We start from the raw sequence: 27380 nt of genomic DNA, 5'->3' as shown, positions 1-27380 counted from the left end.
GTACGTTCTGGCTCCTCCCTCTCTGCTGGGTCTACAGTACCAGTACGTTCTGACTCCTCCCTCTCTGCTGGGTCTACAGTACCAGTACGTTCTGACTCCTCCTCCCTCTCTGCTGGGTCTACAGTACCAGTACGTTCTGACTCCTCCCTCTCTGCTGGGTCTACAGTACCAGTACGTTCTGGCTCCTCCTCCCTCTCTGCTGGGTCTACAGTACCAGTACGTTCTGACTCCTCCCTCTCTGCTGGGTCTACAGTACCAGTACGTTCTGACTCCTCCTCCCTCTCTGCTGGGTCTACAGTACCAGTACGTTCTGGCTCCTCCCTCTCTGCTGGGTCTACAGTACCAGTACGTTCTGGCTCCTCCTCCCTCTCTGCTGGGTCTACAGTACCAGTACGTTCTGGCTCCTCCCTCTCTGCTGGGTCTACAGTACCAGTACGTTCTGACTCCTCCCTCTCTGCTGGGTCTACAGTACCAGTACGTTCTGGCTCCTCCCTCTCTGCTGGGTCTACAGTACCAGTACGTTCTGACTCCTCCTCCCTCTCTGCTGGGTCTACAGTACCAGTACGTTCTGACTCCTCCCTCTCTGCTGGGTCTACAGTACCAGTACGTTCTGACTCCTCCTCCCTCTCTGCTGGGTCTACAGTACCAGTACGTTCTGACTCCTCCCTCTCTGCTGGGTCTACAGTACCAGTACGTTCTGACTCCTCCCTCTCTGCTGGGTCTACAGTACCAGTACGTTCTGACTCCTCCCTCTCTGCTGGGTCTACAGTACCAGTACGTTCTGACTCCTCCCTCTCTGCTGGGTCTACAGTACCAGTACGTTCTGACTCCTCCTCCCTGTCTGCTGGGTCTACAGTACCAGTACGTTCTGACTCCTCCCTCTCTGCTGGGTCTACAGTACCAGTACGTTCTGACTCCTCCCTCTCTGCTGGGTCTACAGTACCAGTACGTTCTGACTCCTCCCTCTCTGCTGGGTCTACAGTACCAGTACGTTCTGACTCCTCCCTCTCTGCTGGGTCTACAGTACCAGTACGTTCTGACTCCTCCCTCTCTGCTGGGTCTACAGTACCAGTACGTTCTGACTCCTCCCTCTCTGCTGGGTCTACAGTACCAGTACGTTCTGACTCCTCTCTCTCTGCTGGGTCTACAGTACCAGTACGTTCTGCCTCCTCCCTCTCTGCTGGGTCTACAGTACCAGTACGTTCTGGCTCCTCCCTGTCTGCTGGGTCTACAGTACCAGTACGTTCTGACTCCTCCCTCTCTGCTGGGTCTACAGTACCAGTACGTTCTGACTCCTCCCTCTCTGCTGGGTCTACAGTACCAGTACGTTCTGACTCCTCCCTCTCTGCTGGGTCTACAGTACCAGTACGTTCTGACTCCTCCCTCTCTGCTGGGTCTACAGTACCAGTACGTTCTGGCTCCTCCCTCTCTGCTGGGTCTACAGTACCAGTACGTTCTGACTCCTCCTCCCTCTCTGCTGGGTCTACAGTACCAGTACGTTCTGACTCCTCCCTCTCTGCTGGGTCTACAGTACCAGTACGTTCTGACTCCTCCTCCCTCTCTGCTGGGTCTACAGTACCAGTACGTTCTGACTCCTCCCTCTCTGCTGGGTCTACAGTACCAGTACGTTCTGACTCCTCCCTCTCTGCTGGGTCTACAGTACCAGTACGTTCTGACTCCTCCTCCCTCTCTGCTGGGTCTACAGTACCAGTACGTTCTGACTCCTCCCTCTCTGCTGGGTCTACAGTACCAGTACGTTCTGACTCCTCCCTCTCTGCTGGGTCTACAGTACCAGTACGTTCTGGCTCCTCCCTCTCTGCTGGGTCTACAGTACCAGTACGTTCTGGCTCCTCCCTCTCTGCTGGGTCTACAGTACCAGTACGTTCTGACTCCTCCCTCTCTGCTGGGTCTACAGTACCAGTACGTTCTGACTCCTCCTCCCTCTCTGCTGGGTCTACAGTACCAGTACGTTCTGACTCCTCCTCCTCTCTGCTGGGTCTACAGTACCAGTACGTTCTGGCTCCTCCCTCTCTGCTGGGTCTACAGTACCAGTACGTTCTGACTCCTCCCTCTCTGCTGGGTCTACAGTACCAGTACGTTCTGACTCCTCCCTCTCTGCTGGGTCTACAGTACCAGTACGTTCTGACTCCTCCCTCTCTGCTGGGTCTACAGTACCAGTACGTTCTGACTCCTCCTCCCTCTCTGCTGGGTCTACAGTACCAGTACGTTCTGACTCCTCTCTCTCTGCTGGGTCTACAGTACCAGTACGTTCTGACTCCTCCTCCCTCTCTGCTGGGTCTACAGTACCAGTACGTTCTGACTCCTCCCTCTCTGCTGGGTCTACAGTACCAGTACGTTCTGACTCCTCCTCCCTCTCTGCTGGGTCTACAGTACCAGTACGTTCTGGCTCCTCCCTCTCTGCTGGGTCTACAGTACCAGTACGTTCTGACTCCTCCTCCCTCTCTGCTGGGTCTACAGTACCAGTACGTTCTGGCTCCTCCCTCTCTGCTGGGTCTACAGTACCAGTACGTTCTGACTCCTCCCTCTCTGCTGGGTCTACAGTACCAGTACGTTCTGACTCCTCCCTCTCTGCTGGGTCTACAGTACCAGTACGTTCTGACTCCTCCCTGTCTGCTGGGTCTACAGTACCAGTACGTTCTGACTCCTCCCTCTCTGCTGGGTCTACAGTACCAGTATGTTCTGGCTCCTCCTCCCTCTCTGCTGGGTCTACAGTACCAGTACGTTCTGACTCCTCCCTCTCTGCTGGGTCTACAGTACCAGTACGTTCTGACTCCTCCTCCCTCTCTGCTGGGTCTACAGTACCAGTACGTTCTGACTCCTCCTCCCTCCCTGCTGGGTCTACAGTACCAGTACGTTCTGACTCCTCCCTCTCTGCTGGGTCTACAGTACCAGTACGTTCTGGCTCCTCCCTCTCTGCTGGGTCTACAGTACCAGTACGTTCTGACTCCTCCCTCTCTGCTGGGTCTACAGTACCAGTACGTTCTGACTCCTCCTCCCTCTCTGCTGGGTCTACAGTACCAGTACGTTCTGACTCCTCCCTCTCTGCTGGGTCTACAGTACCAGTACGTTCTGACTCCTCCTCCCTCTCTGCTGGGTCTACAGTACCAGTACGTTCTGGCTCCTCCTCCCTGCTGGGTCTACAGTACCAGTACGTTCTGGCTCCTCCCTCCCTGCTGGGTCTACAGTACCAGTACGTTCTGACTCCTCCCTCTCTGCTGGGTCTACAGTACCAGTACGTTCTGGCTCCTCCTCCCTCTCTGCTGGGTCTACAGTACCAGTACGTTCTGACTCCTCCCTCTCTGCTGGGTCTACAGTACCAGTACGTTCTGACTCCTCCTCCCTCTCTGCTGGGTCTACAGTACCAGTACGTTCTGACTCCTCCTCTCTGCTGGGTCTACAGTACCAGTACGTTCTGACTCCTCCCTCTCTGCTGGGTCTACAGTACCAGTACGTTCTGACTCCTCCCTCTCTGCTGGGTCTACAGTACCAGTACGTTCTGACTCCTCCCTCTCTGCTGGGTCTACAGTACCAGTACGTTCTGACTCCTCCCTCTCTGCTGGGTCTACAGTACCAGTACGTTCTGGCTCCTCCCTCTCTGCTGGGTCTACAGTACCAGTACGTTCTGGCTCCTCCCTCTCTGCTGGGTCTACAGTACCAGTACGTTCTGACTCCTCCCTCTCTGCTGGGTCTACAGTACCAGTACGTTCTGACTCCTCCTCCCTCTCTGCTGGGTCTACAGTACCAGTACGTTCTGGCTCCTCCCTCTCTGCTGGGTCTACAGTACCAGTACGTTCTGACTCCTCCCTCTCTGCTGGGTCTACAGTACCAGTACGTTCTGACTCCTCCCTCTCTGCTGGGTCTACAGTACCAGTACGTTCTGGCTCCTCCCTCTCTGCTGGGTCTACAGTACCAGTACGTTCTGACTCCTCCTCCCTCTCTGCTGGGTCTACAGTACCAGTACGTTCTGGCTCCTCCCTCTCTGCTGGGTCTACAGTACCAGTACGTTCTGGCTCCTCCCTCTCTGCTGGGTCTACAGTACCAGTATGTTCTGACTCCTCCCTCTCTGCTGGGTCTACAGTACCAGTACGTTCTGACTCCTCCTCCCTCTCTGCTGGGTCTACAGTACCAGTACGTTCTGGCTCCTCCCTCTCTGCTGGGTCTACAGTACCAGTACGTTCTGGCTCCTCCCTCTCTGCTGGGTCTACAGTACCAGTACGTTCTGACTCCTCCCTCTCTGTCTGCTGGGTCTACAGTACCAGTACGTTCTGGCTCCTCCCTCTCTGCTGGGTCTACAGTACCAGTACGTTCTGACTCCTCCCTCTCTGCTGGGTCTACAGTACCAGTACGTTCTGACTCCTCCTCCCTCTCTGCTGGGTCTACAGTACCAGTACGTTCTGACTCCTCCCTCTCTGCTGGGTCTACAGTACCAGTACGTTCTGGCTCCTCCCTCTCTGCTGGGTCTACAGTACCAGTATGTTCTGACTCCTCCCTCTCTGCTGGGTCTACAGTACCAGTACGTTCTGACTCCTCCCTCTCTGCTGGGTCTACAGTACCAGTACGTTCTGACTCCTCCTCCCTCTCTGCTGGGTCTACAGTACCAGTACGTTCTGACTCCTCCCTCTCTGCTGGGTCTACAGTACCAGTACGTTCTGACTCCTCCTCCCTCTCTGCTGGGTCTACAGTACCAGTACGTTCTGACTCCTCCCTCTCTGCTGGGTCTACAGTACCAGTACGTTCTGACTCCTCCCTCTCTGCTGGGTCTACAGTACCAGTACGTTCTGGCTCCTCCCTGTCTGCTGGGTCTTCCTCTGATGGACTCAGTCGTCACGCTGCTACTTCACTCAAAACAAATTAAATATAGATTAGATCAGAATCAAATGTATTGTCATCGTACGGCATAAGTACAGTACAATGAAGGGAAATTGGCTTCTAACCAGAGTGCGCATGTAACAGTAAAGTACATTAACAATATACAATGTACAGGTGATTAAACTGGAATATATATATATATATTCCAGTTATTTATAGTTATATATAATATATAATGAGTACTACTGACTGAGTAATAATGCTAATCTGATGTATGTACGGTGTAACAGTATTATTATGTACAGTGATACAGGTATGAATATGTTACAGGTCTCAGGTGTGAGACCTGAACAGATAGGATTATTTTTGTAAACAGACGAAATAAGGAGACAGAAGATTGTTATTGTTTCCCATTGGCTTCCTGTCACAGAATGCATTTATTATCAATTCATTTAATATGATTAAAGTATTATACAAAGACCCATTGGCCATGATTACAACAGGTACAATCACCTCCGAAATCTTTCCGGAATCACGTTCTTCCAGACAGGGTTTCCCTCTTAGTCCCGGACTATTCGATCTATCATTAGAGCCTTTAGCACAATATATAAGACAATCCCAATCCATAGAACCAATCGTAATCAAGGGCACACAACATAAAATTAGTTTATATGCGGACGACGTAATACTGTTCATGCAAAACCCCAACACCGCATTGCCTCATCTTCTCAAGCTGATTGAGGACTTTGGAGATTTATCGGGATTTAGGATAAATTGGCCGAAGTCGGCCTTCCTCCCACTTAACGCCCCTGCAAAAAAAAATATAACCCTCCCAGGAGAGATACCGATGGTAAAACACTTTAGATGTTTGGGAGTTGAAATATTCCCTACCATAAGCCAAACGGTGAAGCACAATTACATAAAAATCCAAAACAAAATCAAATACAACCTTGACAGGTGGTCAAAACTCAAAAACTCAGTACAGGCACGGGTATCAATAGTTAAGATGGACGTCCTACCTAGAATCAACTTCTTCAGCTCAATGCTACCGTTACCCCCTCCAGAGGGTAACTGGAAAGAATTACACTCCTCCACATACAAATTTATTTGGAATAACAAACCACCACGTATAAAAAGATCCACCGCACAGAGAAACAGAGCAGGGCCCTATTCCCCGTACATGGTTCAACTAAGTCGATCAAGAGTCCCATTATCCAGATTCAGTTAACCCGATGTTTGAAGCCGGGATTTTCCTGTTCCTCGAAGGTGGATTCAGTCTCGTTAACTCGAACCAGACTTGAGACCCAGGATAAGTGCGCGCGGCCGCTTCAGTTGAAAAGCCAGCACGTATCGATAGCAGAGATCCTGATTTTCTAACGGCATTGATTGATTAATTGATTTAAAACTTTATTATCAGATTGCAGTACGGCTCAATCGCCTCGCCGACAAGTTAAATGCGTTATCTATAGGCTAATTTTAAGTCCCTCATTACCTCAATCAATCAGATTATATTTCTTTAAACTTGCCTGCTGGCAGTAGGTTTATGGATTGAATAATCAAATGAGATCTTGCTAGCGAAAATAATTAGTTAAACTCTTATACAGAATAAGGATACGGCTCTCTTACCCATTGATTGATGTATGGTGGTTCTTTTACTTATCTGCACTGTGGTGTAACGGTTTCTTCTTTTGACTTTCACGCAGACGACCGGGGTTCGAATCCTAGTCTTTTCCTTCTTTTTGCAATGTAGGAATAATTCAATTTGGTGCACGTTGAGAGCTATATAAAGAATGACATCCTCAATGCATGTAGATTTATAATATTTTAACTTAAAACTAGGCTACTTTTGCGTATAATCATTAATATTATATTCCAAAAAAATTTATTGGAAACGCGGGGTTTCGAACACCGGTCGCCCGGTTGCCTGGATTGAGCACTACCGCTGCGCCACTGTGCCAGATGGGATAAATTCATTGTTTATACATTAATGAACGAGAGACCCGTGTTTAGAATATTTTTTCTTTTGAATGAAGTTTTATCTCTTTATTCTCAAATGCATTAATGTGACGTCAACGGCTCATTCAATTTCTCAAATCCGTCAAACAGCGCATCTCATCAGACATTTTAATCCCAGTTACAATATCACACAAAATCCACAATCCACGCATAGACACTTCAATTTTATGCTTGAATGAAACAAAATCCAGGCGCTCCTCTCCTTCCTCGCTCCTCATCCACAGCGGAGAATATGAAAGGAATCAGAGCCAAACGAGCGATAGGTTTCAATCATTAAGGATATCCCCGCGGGATTCACATTTGCAATGCTGCGCGTTGTTAAAATAACCACACAATGTGTACATCGCACCTAGCGAGCGCCACGGTATATATAACGTGCATTATTTAGGACAAAGTGAATTTAGTATCAGCATTTTGGGTCTATTTTACATTTCAAAAGCCCCCTCTGGAAGAATGGAGCACAGAAACGTAATTCAGAATGGTATAATGCAGATCCTAGACTGTGAGAATCATTTCAGGAAACGAGCTGTCACTTCTTTGCGGGGGCGTGGCCATGGTTCATCCGGCTAACTTGAACTTAACCCTGCTCTCGACCAGGCTCAAACTTTTTGATCTGTTGTCATGGTTATTTAGACAATCGCGCATCGGGGAATGGGAAGGTCCGGCTTAAGTCAGGCTTGACCGAAAGTTATCCGGCTAACTCAGTTATCCAGGTACGGGGAACGGGGCCCAGACGGTGGTATGGCATTTCCAGATTTCTACCACTATTTTAAGGCGTACACTTTAAGACCACTGACAACATGGTTTGATCCCCAAGCATCAGTATCCTGGAGAAATTTAGAAGAAAATATAGTAGCTGCACATAGGCTGAAGGACATAGTATACACCAAATTATCAATTAAGCAATGTGAACGGAAATTTGGCCCCATAATTACTCATGCGATCCGGATATGGCGTGAAACACAAAAAAAATATTCTATCCCACAGAAATGGCACAATCATACTCCCTTATTCAATAACAATGCACTCTTGATTGGAAAACAACCTATGAGATTCCCTAGATGGGAAAAGCAAGGCATACACTCATTAGGAGATGTTTTCAACAAACAAGGTTTTTGTAGTTATGATGAAATACGCAAAAAATTTAATCTCACCAAGTCCACATATTATTTTTATTATTGGCATGTTTGAAGGCTCACAGTGTTCCATTAAGGATACCAATTGTACACCACAGATACCACAAATTCTTCTATGAAAGAGAGACATCGAGAGGTTTTGTTTCAGATTTGTATCATCAATTACTAACATCCTCATATGAAACCCTCCATCTAGACTCAGTCTGGAGGAGGGATATACCAGACCTGGAGATAGATTTTGACTGGCAAGAAGCCTGGGCAAATGTTCGACTTGCATCAAGGAACCCGGACCATCAACAAATCAATCTTAACTATATTCACAGGACATACTTAACTCCAATAAGACTGAACAAAATGGGTCTTAAACAAGACCCCAAATGCTCCTTATGTACAAATGGGGACGAGGGGACATTTATGCACATCTTAACTGGTTTAAGATATTCTGGAAAGAAGTGACCCAACAATTATCAAATCTCTTAACTCTGAATATACCTGTACACCCCTCTGTATTACTGCTGAATGATGTCTTTCAGTGTGCAGTACATCCACAGCTAAAGAGATTGGTTTTATCTGGTATCACAGTGGCTAAAAAGCTGATAGCATCACGATGGTTTCAACCGGAAAAAATGTGCCGGAAGGTCTGGATTCTTACATATCTCGATGTGATTTATCAAGAAATATCTACAGCAAGAATTTTGGGTCTCAATGAATCCAAAATGACAATGTGGTTAGAAGTGGTGGAGAGAATAAAAGCTATCATATAAAGGTAGTGTCTGGTAGGAACAAGTTATAATGGATGGATTATCCAATGGGGGGTCCGGGAGGGGGGGTACGAGCTAGAGCATATGTGTGTAGGGTACTAGATAACAGGTATTAGGGGTATATCCTGTATACAGGGCCGCCTCAGGGGGTGTGCGAGCAGTGCGGTCGCACAGGGCCTCGCGGGAAGGGGGGCCTCGCACAAAAAAAAAGTTTAAAAAATAAAAATAAAATATTTTTATTTATTGTTATTTTAATTTTTTTTTGCGAGGCCCCCCTTCCCGCGAGGCCCTTTTTCATCACAGACCTAAAATCTAGTTTTGCTTATATGCTTATATATTTCACATTAGACACGTTTGTAGAATGTGTCTGACTTGTTCCTGGCTCTGCGGCTCTGCAGCAGACATACTCACTATTGGAGCTCTGGGGCTCTGCAGCAGACATACTATTGGTTTCAACGAAGGGAGGTTATGCTTAGTTATGCCAGCCAAGACGAAGAGGACGGTCATTCGGCAGATGGACTGAAGATGAAAGTTGTTGCATGTTAGACAGTTCAGTCAGGCTAGCCATGTCGGCTTAGCTAAAGGCAGGGACAGCTAGTTAGCTTTAGCTACGTTATAATATCGAGTGCTAACGTGTGGTTCAGTCGGGATAGCCATGATGCTGTCGGCTAGTAGCTAGCTTAGCTAAAGGCTAACTAGCGTTAGCTAACCTAGAGAGAGCGCCTGCAGCATTGTTATGCCAAGATGAAGAGGACGGTCATTCGGCAGATGAACTTCGTCAACTCCACGCGGTTGTCTCCATCCTCTTGGACGTTTGGTGAGTTTTGAATGCACTCTATTCTATTCCCGCCGTCGATATATCTCTCTCTCTCTCTCGGGAGCAAAACGGGCCGGCTAGCTGTTGCAGCTAATGTTATATTGAGCCAAAGTGGGCCGGCTAGCTAACGTAGCTAACGTTATATTGAGCCAAACGGGCCGGCTAGCTGTTGTAGTAGCTAACGGTGTGTGGCCTGGTGTCAGTACCTGGCTACTGTATTTGCAGTTAGCCTATTTAGCTGATGTCGGCCATTGGCTCCTTGCTACTTTGTTTTCTCTGGTATAGACCCTCTTCTCTTTGGATTTAAGTGTTGATCTTTGTCCTTTTGGAGCTATGTATATTCATGTTGCCTTTGTGAAGTTATCTTTTCCTTCTGTTTTGTTCATCCATTAAAAGTTGAATATCCTTTAGGGGCTCATCTTTGCTTATCTCTCTCATACATGCTCTCTCTCTAACACACACACACACACAGACATGCTCTCTCTCTCTAACACACAAACACACATGCTCTCTCTCTCTCTCTCTTTCTAACACACACAGACATGCTCTATATCTCTCTCTAACACACAAAATGACATGCTCTCTCTCTATATATTTCTCTCTCTTTCTAACACACATATACATGCTCTCTCTCTAACACACACACACAAACAGACATGCTCTCTCTCTATCTCTCTCTTTCTAACACACACAGACATGCTCTATCTATCTCTCTCTCTTCAATTCAAATGGGCTTTATTTCACATTCTTGTATTTCTCCCAGTAGGTATGGGAGTTTTGAGTTATTGTCGATGTTTTCAAAGTCTCTTTGGGTGTTTGCAATTTGTGGGAAGTATGTCTTGGTATAGTGGGCAGGTTGTTAAGAAGTGGAGCTCGGTTTCCACCTCATCTTGTGTGCAGTGGGTCTGTCTTCGCTTGGGAGCCAGGTCTGCCTATGGCGGCCTTTCTCGATGGCTAGGCTGTGCTCGCTGAGTCTGTACCTAGTCAAGGATCTTCTTAGTATTGGGTCAGTCACAGTGCTCAGGTATTCTGCCACTGTGTACTCTCTGTTTAGGGCCAAATAGCATTTCAATTTCGCATTTAAATCTCGCACAGGGCCTCGCATTTCTCCCAGGCGGCCCTGCCTGTATAAGACATTTAACTAAATGGTGATTTCATTGGATATGCACTGTTAATTAATGCTTGTATATCTTATCGTGTGTTGTCATGTTTGTTTATATGTTTGTTTAAAAAAAATAATAAAAAATGCATTTATTAAAATACATCTGAATCCAACTCTTTTGGTATAGATATCTCAATTAAATAAAGAACAATTGCAAATACAGTATATATAATATATATATATTTAACCGTATCACTCATTGTAAATGAATGAGGCTAATTAAGAAACAGTATAGCAAACAATAGAGGCATCAGGTAATTATACCCCAATAACATTTGTAAATATATATAACATATATTTAACCTTATAACTCATTGTAAATGAATGAGGCAAATGAATAAACAGTATAGAATATAATATTCCTCTAACTGTACAAAACGAGCAGCTATGACGTTCGTTTTACACCTGTCCTGCGTGCACAATAACCAACTGACGTGTTCCACTGTTAGCAGCTAGCTAGGTGACTGACGTGTTCTACTGTTAGCAGCTAGCTAGGTGACTGCTAGCCAGCATCCACATTTTCCTCATCTACAGACATCTGTCACGAAACCATACAATAAACAATGTCCACATCCATATCATCGCTCCACATACACTCTGTGAATGTTTCGAGTGCCTATCTCATGTCACTGACCTGTTTGTAAACAGACTAAATAAGGAGAGAGAAGATTGTTATTGTTTCCCATTGGCTTCCTGTCACAGAATGAGAAGGAAGCCACACGCGCAGAAGTAATACAGCTCCGCTGTGGCTCAACACTCCACTGCCATCTGCTGGCCAAACTAAATAGTCCCTCAAAGGTTAATCACAGCATAATGCATATGTATTCAAAACAAATAAAAACACTAATAAAAACACTGTGACCACATACAGTCTATGTGTGTCACAAATACACTATGGTAGTAAGTCATACTGGCCAGCGATATAACCTTTGCTGTTTTAAAATGATAAGAAAATGTCTGACATTTGATTGTGCCCAACTGTTCTTTAACGCCATGATTCTCCCTCACATCATGTCCCACGGCTTGACCACCTGGGCTCAGGCCAGCCAGTCAGTTGTTAAATCCATCGAGTGCCTCTACAATCGTTACAATCCTTAACCCTTTCACTGCCACACGACAGAAGGTTAACCCTTTACTATCACACAACCGACGGCGATGCGGAGATAATGATGCTAATGATGGAGCATCGCCGTCGGTTGTGTGATAGTAAAGGGCTAACCTTCTGTATTGTCACAGTGAAAGGGTTAACTGGCTGTCGTGTGGCAGTGAAAGGGTTAAACATCTTGGATCAAAAACAGACCAGGTACCATCACTGCCTCATCTTAAGTAAACACAAGATTTTAAGCTTTGTCAATTCTGTTGATCTCCATTATGTAAAACGTGTGTTTAAATGCTTAAACAGACTTGCACCCCTGTTTTTATTTAAGTGTGTTCAAAAATGACAAAACACCAGAACTAGAGCAGCCGCCGGAGGTCATTGTAAAGTCGCTCTTTGTCAAACATCTTTGGCTCAATCAGCTTTCTCTGTCAAAGGTGCGAAACTCTGGAACTCTCTCTACCTACCTGATCACCTGACATCTGCTACAAATATTTCCACGTTCAAGAAGCTTACTAAAGCTTGGCTAATTCAGCAGCAAGCCTGCATCCACTGATTGTATGTGTTAACAGAGTGGGAGAATGAGTGTGTAGAGAGAGGAGGGGGGGGGGGGGGGGTTGTGGGAGGGTGGTTCAGGGTGGGTGGGTAGGTGAAGAGGATGGTACAGGGGGTGAGAATGTGAGTGTGTCTGTGGGGGTCGAGGGGGGGAGGGGATGTTGTGGGTGGGTGGTTTTTTGAGTGGATGAATGTCTGGGTCTAAGTATAGGGCGGTGGGTATGTTGATATCTTGGGTCCATAGATGGTATTCCTGTGTTGATCCTGTGTGCCTTAAGACTGGGATTGCACAGGCATCTCTATATGAAGGTGTTGGTGCACACCCTACTGTCATCCCAGGTGTATGTAATGGTGTATGTATCTGTGTATCTAATGTTAGTAAGGGCATGTCTACTTTGTACACTAACTTCTTTTATTACCTTTTTATTTACCTACTGTATGTCCTATTTTATAATGTTTTATGTCAGCCCTTTATTAAGGAACAGGTGTTGCAAATTAGCTTTGGCTACAAACACTATGTTACAGGCATTATCTATGTATTTGTATCTGTCCCTTTCAAATGAATCAAATGAATCAATCAATAACTAGTAAGAGTAGGTAAGGCCGGGATATATACAGATATAGGTATATACCGGTATGTAAAAAGGATTATATGCAGGTATATTCAGTGTGGATAAATATATATATATACGGTAAAGATAAATATATACACGGTATATACAGTATTATTGTACATGGCATAATCAGGTTAGCTAGGTGTCTGCTGGACTTTGACGCAGTGTGTTGCTACCAGATAGTGTGTGTGAGTTCTCACAGCCTCTGTCGAGCCCCGGGTTATAATTCAATTAGGCTGCGTTGGTGCATCGTGTCCTCCTCAAGGGCCCGAGCACAGACACTATGTCACAAATAATCAAAACGCTGAATGAATGTCTCTGGGACCTTTAATACACTATTACTGGTGTAGCAAGTCCCTGCGCAGGGGAGCTGAAATTAACACTTCAATCTTTTCATGGCCAATATCTGGGTCATCTATACTGTGTAAGGAACCAAGACATGAAGAACAGGCTAAATTGATTCAGTAATACACACAGTATCATGGTCAGTGTATAGCCTACTGATCGGATTTAACAGCAGAAGGCTCTGTGGTACTTGGACTACATAATCACACGTTAAAATGTGCGCATCTTTTATTATGCCTATATTTGTGTAGTTCAGCACAGGCTATGGTGCTCTCATCAATGAACCTCAAGACGGATCTGCTGGCCTTATACTATATCACCACAAGATGGCGCTGCTTGCCTGTACTATGTAACGGCGGTCCTCCCATCTAATAATAATGTTGTTATCTGAAGTTTCAAGTTCCATAAATGACAATAGTCGTGAAGCTATACTTTTCTCCATTGCTATTTTGTGTTTTAAACGTAGATTTTAAAAACTGTTATTTAATGTAAAAAGAAACACAGGTCTGAGTGTGAAAGAAGCAAATGGACCTAAATGACCAATTCTTGGATAAGGAGACTAGAATTGACTTTCACACTATATAAGCTCTATGATTGTAATTGTAAACTATTAATAAACCCTGTTGGGACTAAAGATAACACATGCGTGGTGGTGACGATGATGATCATAATAATAATAATAATTATAATAAAAATAATAATAATAATTATTATTATTATAATTATTATGAATGCATATTTTTTTTATCTTCTTAACGATCAGCCTACCATTGTAGTTTCCGGGGGTATTCATCTGTTGGTTGTTATTATTATAACGGTCCTAAAAAACTAACGGGGCAGGCACATTACCTGTCCCACTTGATTGACACTCCTCTCCACCAGCTGCAGGACGAGCTTTGCCTTTCACAATGGAGAGGAGGGGGCGGGCGGGAGCAGCTGTCATCCAATGGGATCACTGCTGGGTGGGAGTTGCTTTGTTCTGAGGTCCCGGGACCTGAGCGCAACATGAGCGGAGCCTCTGCACCGTTATTCACCGGGAGTCAGACGGGAGTGACGGGACGTGATCGCAGGGACACTCAGCTGCAGAGCTTTTGTTGCAGTTGTGCTAAAAAACACATTTGTTGTATTGTTTTATTAATAACTCGTGGAGAAACTTAGTTGTCTTTTTATCCGCCCCGTGTTTGTTCCTTCATCATAACTTTGACCGGGGCACTCGTTTTGCTTTTTTTACATCATCATCATCATCATTATTATTATGGAGCTGCTGCTGCTGCCGGGAGATGCTTATTTCTTTTTGGCGACACAGAGGAGCTGACGATGAGGTGAAACTTCACTGACAGAGGACCCGTTCTCTCTCCATCCACGGGCTTTTCTGTTGCATTGGAATAATAATAAAACACCCGTTGGAATAATAATACTTCTTCTGGATCCTGACAAGAGTGGAAATAAAAGTGACCGCCTCTCGGGATATTCTCATTCAGAGGCGCGTGTGTGGAGCGGGACTATACAATGCTTTAGTTGGATTGTGAAACTTTCAATAAAGTTTATGCATCATTTATGCATGAACCGCGTCTGATCGTCAAGGTGGACTGGGGTTGTTGACCATGGCGCTCGCAGGTAGGGGCTCAGGCCGGTTCCATCTTGTCTTATCCACGTTAATAATATGGACTCTGTCGCGACACTCAGCCTCCAGCCAGGTGCGCCAGGAGTTCCAGGTGCCGGAGGAGCAGCCGAGGGGCACCTACGTGGGCACCATCGAGACCCGGCCCGGCTTCACCTACCGCTTCAGCGAGAGCCACAGGCTGTTCGCGATCAACGGCACCACGGGGGTCATTCACACCTCCGCGGTGATCGACAGGGAGATGCTCCCGCCGCAGAGCGACGTCATCAACGTGGTGGTGCTCTCCAGTCAGCCCACCTACCCCACCGAGGTGCGCATCGTGGTGTTGGATATAAACGACAACTCCCCGGTGTTCCCCGACGCGTCCATCGTGGTCTCGTTCAAAGAGGACGCCAGCAGCGGCCGGCAGGTGATCCTGGACACCGCGACGGACTCGGACATCGGGAGCAACGGGGTGGATCACACCACGTACCGGATAGTGAACGGCAACGAGCAGCGGCGGTTCCGATTGGATATCACGGTGAATCCGAGCGGGGAGGGGGCGTTCTTGCACCTCGTTTCGACCGGAGGCTTGGACAGGGAGGTCACTCCCTTCTACCAGCTTCTGATCGAAGTGGAGGACAAAGGGGACCCTAAAAAGTTTGGCTACTTGCAAGTGAATGTCACCATACAAGATATAAATGACAATCCCCCTATTTTTGACAACGACCAATATCAGACGAGTGTATTTGAAGACACAGCGGTGGGGTCTAGTGTCCTGCAGATCACAGCATCAGATCAAGACGAGGGCGCTAACGCTGACATCCGCTACTTCCTAGACGAGGGGACACCTTTCCAAATTGACCCTAAAGCCGGTACCATTATCATAAAAGAGGGTTTGGATTATGAGAGCAAGAGAGAATACTCCCTGACCATACACGCTATGGACAACGGGGTGCCCTCTCTGTCGGGCAGAACAGAAGCCACCATCAAACTCCTAGATGTAAACGATAACGACCCCGTAGTCAAGTTTCGCTATTTCCCGACCACTTCCAAGTTCGCCTCTGTCGACGAAAACGCCCAAATCGGTACCGTGGTGGCTCTGCTCACCGTGTCCGACTCAGACTCCCCCACGGCCAACGGAAACATATCCGTCTCCATCTTAGGAGGGAACGAGCAGAGGCACTTTGAAGTGCACACGTCCCCCGTCCCCAATTTAAGTTTGATCAAAGTGGCCAGCGTTTTAGACAGAGAGCGCATTTCCTCCTACAACCTGACCGTGTCCGTGTCGGACAATGGCAAGCCCGTGGCCAGGTCCTCCTTCGCCAGCCTGGTTATTTTTGTGAACGATATCAATGACCACCCGCCCATATTCCAGGAAGCCCTGTATAGAGTAGATATCAGCGAAGACATTCCGAAAGGCAGCTACATTAAAGGGGTCTCGGCAACAGATGGCGACTCCGGGCAGAATGCCAACCTGCGCTACTCCCTTGTGTCTGGAAACGCTTTGGGCTGGTTCACCATCAGTGAGAACAGTGGTCTGGTTACCAGCGCCGCTTTGCTGGATCGGGAAATAACATCTGAAATTGTACTCAACATCAGTGCCAAAGACCAGGGCCTGCAGCCCAAAATCTCCTACACCAAACTGGTCGTCAACATCACCGACGTGAACGACCGAGTGCCCACGTTCACTCAGAGCACCTATCAGGTTTCCCTGGTGGAGCACACGCCCGCCGGCACCGAGCTGGTGCTGCTGTCCGCCTCGGACGACGACCTCGGGGCCAACGGGACCGTCCGGTTCTCGTTCGACGCCGAGACCCCGGCCGGCGTGCGTGGGATGTTCCGCCTGGACGCCGCGTCGGGCCGCTTAAGCACGGCCTCGGAGCTGGACAGGGAGGAACGGGCGTCCTACTTGCTCCACGTCCAGGCGACAGATGCGGGCAGCCCCCCTCTGCACTCTGTGGGCAAAGTCAACATCACACTGAGGGACATCAATGACAACAGGCCCGTCTTCTACCCAGTGCAGTACTTTGCCAACGTGAAAGAGAACGAGCCGCCTGCCTCTTACGTGACCACCGTATCCGCCACTGATCCCGATTTGGGTCGAAATGGCACCGTCAAGTATATCATTACTGCCGGGGACGCGTCCAAGTTCCACATTAACAGTAATTCGGGCAAAATCACCACACTGGTCCCCCTGGATAGAGAGGAGAAGACCGCCTATCAGCTGCAGGTGACGGCGGCGGACGGCGGGGGGCTGCGCTCACACACGCAGGCCGTCGTCACCGTCACCGTCATAGACACGCAGGACAACCCGCCGACCTTCGGTCAGAGAGTCTACAGTTTTGTCATGTTCGAGAACGTGGCGAGGGGAGCGGTCGTCGGGACCGTGTCTGCCACCACCGTGGATTTGAACACAAACATTACGTATCTGATCACGTCGGGGGACCACCGGGGGGTTTTCGTCATCGACGGCGCGGGTGACATCGCGGCGTCCAGCCAGATAGACAGGGAGGAACAGGGGTTTTATCAACTTAAAGTAGTGGCCAGAGGCGGGGAGATCACGGGCGAGGCCCTCGTCAACATCACGGTGAAGGACCTCAACGACAACGCCCCTCGTTTCATCCACGCCGCCGAACACGTGAGCGCTGTTGAAAACTGGAGCGCGGGGCACCTGATATTTCAGGCTAAAGCCGCGGACCCCGACGAGGGCACCAACGGCATGGTGGCCTACAGTCTGAAACAGAACCCCAAAGGCCTGTTCCACATTCACGAGAAGCACGGCCTCATCACCCTCACCGGGCCCCTGGAGGTCACCACTAGCTCCTACCATGTGGAGGTCTTGGCCTCGGACATGGGGGTCCCCCGGCGCACCTCCAGCCTCATTCTGACAGTCAGCGTCTACGACGTCAACGACAACTCGCCCGTGTTCGACCAGCTCTCTTACGAGGTCATCATCTTGGAGTCGGAGCCTGTCAACAGCCGCTTCTTCAAAGTGGTGGCCACCGACAAGGACTCGGGGCTCAACGGCGAGATCACGTACGGCATCGGTGGCGGCAACACGGGTGACGTCTTCGGTGTCTTCCCCGACGGACAGCTGTACATAAAGGCCGAGCTGGACAGAGAGACACAGGACAGATACAACCTGGTGCTCGTGGCCACAGACAGGGCCGTGGAGCCCTTAAGTGCCAGTGTCAATGTCAGTGTAATCCTAGACGACGTCAATGACAACAGGCCCCTCTTCAACAGCACCAATTACGTGTTCCGCTTTGAGGAAGAGCAGCAACGAGGGTCGCTGGCAGGGCGGGTCTTTGCTGAGGATAAGGACTTTGGCCCAAACAGTGAGGTCAGATACACGTTTGAGACTCCGCAGCCCAGCTTTGAGTTGAACGCCATCACGGGGGAGTTGACCAGCACACTGCGGTTGGACCGTGAGTCACTCATGAGACAGAGAGGCGCCGCGGTGTTCAGCTTCACCGTCGTCTCCTCAGACCAGGGTCTCCCCCGGCCCCTGAGGGACCAGGCTAAAGTGCAGGTTTACATCCAAGACATCAACGACAACCCACCCAAGTTCACCAAAGACATTTACCAGGCCTCCATCTCCGAGTCGGCCCAGAACATGACGCAGCTGCTGCGCGTCTCCGCGTCCGACGTGGACGAGAATAAAAATGGACTGGTGCGTTACCACATCTCTGAGGGTAATGAGGAGAGCCGCTTTGTTATTGACGGCGGCTCTGGCCAGGTTACGCTCGTGGAAAAGCTGGACTACGAATCCACGTCGTCGTACTCATTGAAAATCATAGCCCTTGACTCTGGAACGGTGCCCTTGTCCTCCTCTTGCATGCTTAGCATTAGCATTATGGATGAGAACGACAACGCCCCCTCCTTTCCTAAGTCCTCGCTGTCTGTGGACGTGTTGGAGAACATGCGGGTGGGAGAGCTGGTGGCCTCTGTGACCGCCACCGACGCAGACTCTGGTCAGAACGCTGACATCACTTACAGCATTACAGCCACTAACAACCACGGCAGTTTTAGCATTAGCCCCAACACTGGCAGCATCTTCTTGGTCAAAAAGCTGGATTATGAAACTCAGTCGTTTTATAAACTCAATGTCACCGCCAAGGACAACGGGAGACCGCCCCGGTCCTCCTCCGTCCCTGTGGTCATTCACGTCCGGGATTTCAATGACAATCCCCCCATATTTACCCCCGGTGACATTTTCAAATCTATCCCTGAAAACCTTCCCCTCTCAGCCTCTGTAATGACCATCACGGCTCACGACACCGACGCGGACATCAATGGCCAGCTGGATTACTCCATTGTCCAGCAGACTCCCAGAGGAGGCTACTTCAGCATTGACTCCGGCAGTGGCCTCATATACACGAACAAGGAGATCGACAGAGAGTTCTCCAACCTGTTTGAGCTGACCATCAAGGCCACTGACCAGGCGGTCCCCGTTGAATTCCGTCGCTTTGCCCTGAAGAACATTACGATATGGGTGACGGACCAGAACGACAATGTCCCAACGTTCGTGTCCCAGAATGCCCTAGTGGCCGAATCCAACATAGTCATCGGCTCCATCCTCACCACGGTCGTGGCCCTGGACCCAGACGACGGCGAGAACGGCGAGGTGGAGTACGAGCTGCTGAAAGGGGACTCCGACACCTTCATCATGGACCGCTACAGCGGGGACATCCGCCTCGCCTCGCAGCTGGTGCCGTCGAGGCTCGTCTACAGCCTGGCGGTGTCGGCCACGGACCACGGCGCCGAGCGCAAGACCTCCAGGACCGAGCTGACCATCATCCTGCAAGGGGCCGACGGGCCCGTCTTCTCTCAGCCCAAATACATCACTATCCTCAAGGAGGGCCAGCCGCCGGGCACCAACGTCATCTCCCTGGACGCCTCGAGCCCCCGGGGTTCTGGGACCAAAGTGGAGTTTTTCATCGTGGCGGTTCGCAGCGGCGGCAAGGCCGTGGGCCGGCTGTTCACCATCGGCCGCCACACCGGAGTTATACAGACCGCCGCCGAGCTGGACCGGGAGCAAGGCTCCGACCTCTACCTGGTGGACGTGTACGCCATCGAGACCGACGCCCGGCAGCCCAGGACGCAACGTGCCGAGGTGAGTAAAACTGCTTCTGGCTTCTCTGAGGATTGGAAAGGTGCCGTGTGTATTGTGTGTGTGGTCTATGGCCGTGGGGAGAGACCGTGCAAGAACTGAGCTCTGTGCTATTTGCCATTTGGTTGGAGTAAGTAAGGGAAATGAGATCAAGGTCTCAGTGAGTGAGTGTCCGAGTCGCACATAAAACAGATCCACCTATTGCGTCTGTCCACGGTATTAATTGAATTCCTCTTTTTTGATTTATGTTTCTATCTTATATTATTTTTTTTTGGACACAGGGTTAGCAGGCCTTGTTCTTTGGCAACGATAGCCGTTATTGTACCGGTTTCCAAAAACATACAGGCTGTAACAATCCATCTAGTGTGTGCAGGGAGAGAAGAAGGGCTCATGCCGATGTGACATGAAATGTTGTTATCAGTGGGAATGAACGACGCATAAATCACCAAAAACTACTGCTTTTAATTTCCCCCCATTCTGGGCAGGACTCGCTCTTGTCTCGCCGCATTAGACTTGAGGCCCACTTGTGTGTCTCAAGGAGAAACGAAAAAGACAAGAGTATTTCAGTACACCTCTCTGTCTCTCTCTCTCTCTCTCTCTCTCTCTCTCTCTCTCTCTCTCTCTCTCTCTCTCTCCCCCCCCCCCCCCCCCTCTCTCTCTCTCTCTCTCTCCTCTCTCTCTCTCTCTCTCTCTCTCTCTCTCTCTCTCCCCCCCCCCCTCTCTCTCTCTCTCTCTATCTCTCTCTCTCTCTCCCTCTCTCTCTCTCTCTCTCTCTCTCTCTCTCTCTCTCTCTCTCTCTCTCTCTCTCTCTCTCTCTCTCTCTCTCTCTCTCTCTCTCTCTCTCTGTCCAGGTATGTAATGATTAGGGGCCAGTATCACATTGAGCTTGTTCTGAGCCCGCGGCCCTGTCTTGGCACTCGGGGTGGTCCGTGGGTCCTCCTCTGTTCGGTGGGCTCAACTCCACAGGCAATAAGTGACCATTAAAATCGGGGTGACCTCTTAAGACTATGTGAAAGGATGCAGAGGGCAGGGGAGAGAAGAGAGAAAGGGAAGAAATGAAACTTAAGCCGTTCCATTGAGTTAGCATTATGGGATGCATCTCTGTCAGGCCTCACCAGAACATTCCCCCGGGGGGGACGCAGTAGGACGCCCCTGCACTCGAGCGCTGGGTGGCGAGCGGGGACCTAAGCCACGCCCCTCAGAATGAAAAACAAACGTGATTCTATATGCGTTTTTGGATATTTTCAACAGGGACCTTAAATTCCATGTCATTACAGGCTTGATGATACACGTACTGTATATATCAATTTGTGAGTTTTCAGAGCAAAACCAGAAAGGGTTTTCTCTGCTGCTGCTTGTGTTTTCTTTTATTATTACCACAGAGGTTCTATTCCAAAGTGGTTTTTAACCCTTTCACTACCACACTACAGAAGGTTAACCTTTCACTACCACACTACAGAAGGTTAACCTTTCACTACCACACTACAGAAGGTTAACCCTTTCACTACCACACTACAGAAGGTTAACCTTTCACTACCACACTACAGAAGGTTAACCCTTTCACTGCCACACTACAGAAGGTTAACCTTTCACTAACACACTACAGAAGGTTAACCTTTCACTACCACACTACAGAAGGTTAACCTTTCACTACCACACTACAGAAGGTTAACCTTTCACTACCACACTACAGACGGTTAACCTTTCACTACCACATTACAGAAGGTTAACCCTTTCCCTACCACACTACAGAAGGTTAACCTTTCACTACCACACTACAGAAAGTTAACCTTTCACTGCCACACTACAGAAGGTTAACCTTTCACTACCACACTACAGACGGTTAACCTTTCACTACCACACTACAGAAGGTTAACCTTTCACTACCACACTACAGATGGTTAACCTTTCACTACCACACACTACAGAAGGTTAACCTTTCACTTACCACACTACAGAAGGTTAACCTTTCACTACCACACTACAGAAGGTTAACCTTTCACTACCACACTACAGAAGGTTAACCTTTCACTACCACACTACAGAAGGTTAACCTTTCACTACCACACTACAGAAGGTTACGTATTGGAATCGAAATTCAATCGCAGTTATTTGGAAGCAAAAATGCAAATGTTATGGAAATCAAGGATTATTTGGCCAAATGGTGTTAAGCTAATTGAAGTTCAAGGGTCGCCCCGGGACAAGTGGGGAGATCAGATGTGCCCCTGACTTCAGCCTGACCCCCTGCTCCTCCTCCTCTAAACCCTGCTACTGCGCGGCCTAATGAGAGACCTGATGTGCTGCCTGCACACATCCTTCCACCTCCAGTTAGGTCTCATGCTCAGGTTGAACCCCCTCACCCCCCCCCCCCCTCCCCTCCCCTCATTTGAGCGAGATGGCTTTACCCCTCCTTTCACAGTCAACCTCTTTAACGGTTAAGCGTGAGATATAATAACTCGCTGGCTTTGAGGATTTCAGACGGTCTTTTCTAAACGGCGGCCTCTCTCCTCTCCGTCCGTACAGCTGCCTGCACCCTCCTCGGAGACGTGTCCTCGGCCTGCCCCCGGTGGCGTCTCGCGGCACAGCGGCGGTACGACGGTGTCAACTTTATTGACTCGGACTTAAACGTTATTCCAAATGCGGCGCGGAACGCAAACGCAGATATACGCGGTAGCAACTGAAGGATCAGCTGTACGGGGCCCCTCTGGGGGGTTTGTGACCCTCTCTCTCCTCTCTCTCTCTCTCTCTCCCTCTCTCTCCCTCTCTTACTCCACTTTCCATTTCTCCCCTAGCGATTACTGAAGAGAGTTGGCAGGCCGCTCTGCTCCGCACCATGTGTGTTGAGATGTTTTGGAAACACTCAGAGAAGGAGCGTTCTTGCTGGACATGCCTTATCGATGATTGAAATCTTACACAAGTAGGAACCCTGCGGAGTGCTGCGCGCAGGAGAGGGGAGGGGGGCGGCTTGACCCAGATCCTGTGTGCTGGTACTGAGGACCCCTGTCACCGTATTACTCTGCTAATCCCCCTGAGATATGCATACACATGTACACGTTCCACCCCGGGGGGGGGGGGTTCAGCAGGCCGACCCTAGGAGGAGAGAGCTCTCTCTCTCTCTTGCCCCCCCCCCCCCCCCTCTCTCTCTCTCTCTCTCTCTCTCCCTCTCTCTCTCTCTCTCTCTCTCTCTCTCTCTCTCTCTCTCTCTCTCTCCTCCCTCTCTCTCTCTCTCTCTCTCTCTCTCTCTCTCTCTCTCTCTCTCTCTCTCTCTCTCTCTCTTTCTCTCTCTCTCTCTCTCTCTCTCTCTCTCTCTCTCTCTCTCACACACACACACACACACGCCACTCTGACTCTACCCCCCACCCCTCTACCCTGCCGTCTTATACTATCTTCATCTCCTTGCCTCCTTCCTCCTAACTCCTTGACCATCTCTGTTTCTCTTCACGTATGTACTCCTGGCCCCCCAACACTTCTCAAGCACTCCGACTACTCCAGTTCTCCAGAATGCCACGATTGTTTTTCTTTAACTCATTGTGAGAGAAAATCAAGTAGGCTCCCCCCCCCCCTTTTCTCTTTTGGAGAGGGCCCTGAAGTGCTACATCACTCCTTGGCCTCCCTCCCTCCTCCTCCCCCTCCCTCCCCCCTCCTCCCTCCTCCTCCCCCTCCCTCCTCCTCCTCCCCCTCCTCCCCCTCCTCCTCTTCCCCCTCCACTAAAGTATTGTTCCCTCTCGAGGTAAACACAGAGTGGAGGCGTCCAGCGGCCCTTTCCTTTGTTTTGCTCTCGCAGATAAAGTGCCGCCTCTCGCCGCGAGTTCAGTCGGCCTTTGTTTTTTTTAAATGCTTTTTTTGGTTTTCCCGTCCATGCCAAGGTCATTTGAAGTGAAAGATTTAGGAGCGTGTTTATATATATAAATGTGTGTGTGTGTGTGTGTGTGTGTGTGTGTGTGTGTGTGTGTGTGTGTGTGTGTGTGTGTGTGTGTGTGTGTGTGTGTGTGTGTGTGTGTGTGTGTGTGTGTGTGTGTGTGTGTGACCCCTCCACGTAAGACATAGAGAGGTTGGAGTTGTGGAGAGGAGAGAGGGAGAGAGAGAGAAGAAGGCATGAGGCAGGCGGAGGCTGGGGGATGCGTTTGTCCTGAGGAAGGAGAGGGAGAGAGAGAGAGAGAAAAGAGGAGACATGTTTGGGGTATGAAGCAGACAGGGGCTGGAGGATGCGTTGTCCTGAGGAAGGAGAGGGAGAGAGAGAGAGAAAAGAGGAGACATGTTTGGGGCATGAGGCAGACGGGGGCTGGGTGATGCGTTGGTCCTGGTCAGAGTCCAGGGCCGTGGTGGCAGCAGGGGAATGTGGAGATGGCTCGGACAGATAGAGCCATCTCCAATGTTATTAACGTTTACCTCCGTTCTTAAACCACCACATCTCTTCGTCTCACTCTGTCTCTCTCTGTCTCTCTCTCTGTCTCTCTCTCTCTCTGTCTCTCTCTCTGTCTCTCTCTCTCTCTCTCTCTCTCTCTCTCTCTCTCTCTCTCTCTCTCTCTCTCAATCTCTCTCTCTCTCTCTCCCCCTTGATTAAAGGGATAGTTCAGATGTTTGGAACTCTACTGGCTACTTACTAATGATGATGTTGATCAGTGGAGTCCTTTCTCAGCACAATCCATGCTGTTCCTTATGCTAGCTCCGGATAGTTAACCCTAGCTCCAGAGAGTTAACCCTAGCTCCAGATAGTTAACCACAAACCAATGCAAAGTCAATGAGGTCGAGCTCCAAAAATCAGAACTTGTCCCTTAACACATTGGGGCGCCATGCATTGTGCCCATCATTATGCCCTCTCTGCCACCGCTGTAAGCCTATAGAGATGTTTACCTTCTTTGCAGGGCTATAACTTTTTAAATATTATAGCTATATCTGCATTACTATGGCCCATTCAACATCGGGTATCTATCGTGGGAAAGTTATATTTTTTCATTCATACATTGTTGTGTTAATACAATCGAGAATATACGTTTTAAGCTTTTCTGCTGTAATTCCAAAAACGCTAGTTATAGGCCCTGAAGCATATGATAGATTATCGATTGGCATTTCTTTCCTATACACGCTATATTAAAAAATTCAAATGTATATGATCCGTATACATTATGCTTCATCATGCGTGAAGGAAAGGGGGGACGGGGGTCGTTTATAATTCCTTGATCGTCAGTAACGGCTTTATTTAGTATGGGTTGATATATTGATCAGACTGATTGCAAACAAAGAAATGGACAATCAAGCTGAAAATAACGTTAGTTGCCTCTTACCGTTCGCCAAAGAGACTGGAGGAAAAATAGTCCAATTATTTCACGTTGATCTGCTAGATCCATTTCCGGTTTGTATGACGCAATAAACGCCGAAATCATATCGATTATTGCTTTCGAAAGCGATCCAAATGCACTTGAGTGTGTATATTGATCCACGCCACAATATATCTCTGGCGGAGGAATTTCCTCGATGCACGATCGCCACTTCCAGTTTGGCGTGAGTGTAACTCGCCCGACCATCCACCAGGCGGCGGTATTGAGGCAATATCAGAACAGGGTCCGGCTGCGATCCGGAGGGAGGAATTATGAATGCCATGGCGAAAAAATGAAATATTGATCCCAAACACGTGATACGCATGGCGGGCAATAACGATTTACGCCATTGTTGGCGCACAATGTGTTAAAGGCTAGGGTTCGGGCGGATTGGGGGGATTAGGGAATATAGTCCAATCAGCCTTTTAGCTCACGCTCATGTAGCTATGTAGTTATACATGACTGTGTGTGTGTGTGTGTGTGTGTGTGTGTGTGTGAGTATGCAGTGTTTGTGAGTGTTAACCCTTTCACTACCACACTGTCTGGTTTGTGGTCGTGAAAGGGTAACCTTCTGTATCGTGTGGTTGTGAAAAGGGTTGACCCTTTGTCGTGTGGCAGTGAGCGGGGGGTTACCCTTCTGTATTGTCGCAGTGAAAGGGTTAACCCTTTGGTAGTGTGGTGGTGGTGAAAGGGTTAAGGTGGCAGGGCCTCTGCCGTAGCTGAGGCGCTGGACATGCGGCCATCGTCACGGTCCTCTCCTCCGTGTAGGTGGTCCTTCTGAGGGGCTAGAGTTGAACTAGCGGTGAGAACGAGCAGCGTCTCTTAAGTGCCTGTCCGTTTTATGAGACAATCACCATAAAACTTACATAAACACTCGCTCAGGCATGGATGCGTGTAATGCACGCGCACGCACACACACACACACACACACAGACAGACAAAACATACGAGCGTGGAAAGTGACCCGATGTTCAAGTGCAGACTAACTCACACATGTGTAGACTAGACACACTAACGCTCCGCACATTCCTGTCTTCTTCTTTTGTTTGTGTTTGTCTAGTCTTGGTGAGGTGGACAATGCTGGACGTGTCTGTCTATTAGCCCTCCTGGATTAGCATCGGTGGTAGCATTAGCATGGGTTGTAGCATTAGCATGGGTTGTAGCATTAGCATGGGTTGTAGCATTAGCATGGTTGTAGCATTAGCATGGGTTGTAGCATTAGCATGGGTTGTAGCATTAGCATGGGGTTGTAGCATTAGCGGGATGTGGTTGTAGCATTAGCATGGGTTGTAGCATTAGCATGGGTTGTAGCATTAGCATCGGTTGTAGCATTAGCATCGGTTGTAGCATTAGCATGGGTTGTAGCATTAGCATGGGTTGTAGCATTAGCATGGGTTGTAGCATTAGCATGGGTTGTAGCATTAGCATGGGTTGTAGCATTAGCATCGGTGGTAGCATTAGCATGGGTTGTAGCATTAGCATGGGTTGTAGCATTAGCATCGGTGGTAGCATTAGCATGGGTTGTAGCATTAGCATCGGTTGTAGCATTAGCATCGGTGGTAGCATTAGCATGGGTTGTAGCATTAGCATCGGTTGTAGCATTAGCATCGGTGGTCTATACATCAGTTTTATTAGGTGTAAATGAGTTGGGGGGCTCTTCATAATAGCATAGTAGCATACTGCATAGGCGTAGTTTTAGGGGGGGGGGGGTTCAGGGGGGACATGTCCCCCTCAATATTGAGAAGAGGTCAATTTGTCCTCCTCAAAATATATAGCTAATATGAGATTTCAAATTCATAAAAAAAAGGAGGGGGACAAACCATTGATATAATCCTTCTTACCTGTAACTATAATATTAACCAACGCTTTCAAAGCCTTTTAATGCATTATATTCCATTATATTTGTGTCAGCGGATACCTGAATGTTGTCTTTTCCTTTACATAAATATAGACATTTCCGCCATGAATCGACGTAGAAACAGAACACATTGGTGTATAAAAGTGTTAAAACACG

The 27380-nt window shown here is 48.6% G+C and overlaps 1 protein-coding gene across 1 annotated transcript in view; it reads left to right on the top strand.

The window, feature by feature from the left end:
- Window positions 1-14936: 14936 nt before the first annotated feature.
- LOC311243083 (protocadherin Fat 4-like) overlaps window positions 14937-27380 on the top strand; it is a gene marked incomplete at both ends in the record, with an annotated part of 66480 nt that continues 54036 nt past the window's right edge. The window contains 2 exons of the mRNA XM_084332154.1: window positions 14937-20051; window positions 22572-22638. Coding sequence (XP_084188280.1) covers window positions 14937-20051; window positions 22572-22638 — 5182 coding nt within the window. The remainder of the gene's footprint in view (window positions 20052-22571; window positions 22639-27380) is intronic.

The sequence above is a fragment of the Notolepis coatsorum genome (assembly GCF_963971535.1).
Source record: "Notolepis coatsorum genome assembly, chromosome: 16".
Classification (NCBI taxonomy): domain Eukaryota; kingdom Metazoa; phylum Chordata; class Actinopteri; order Aulopiformes; family Paralepididae; genus Notolepis; species Notolepis coatsorum.
This window is presented reverse-complemented; position numbering and strand designations above follow the sequence as displayed.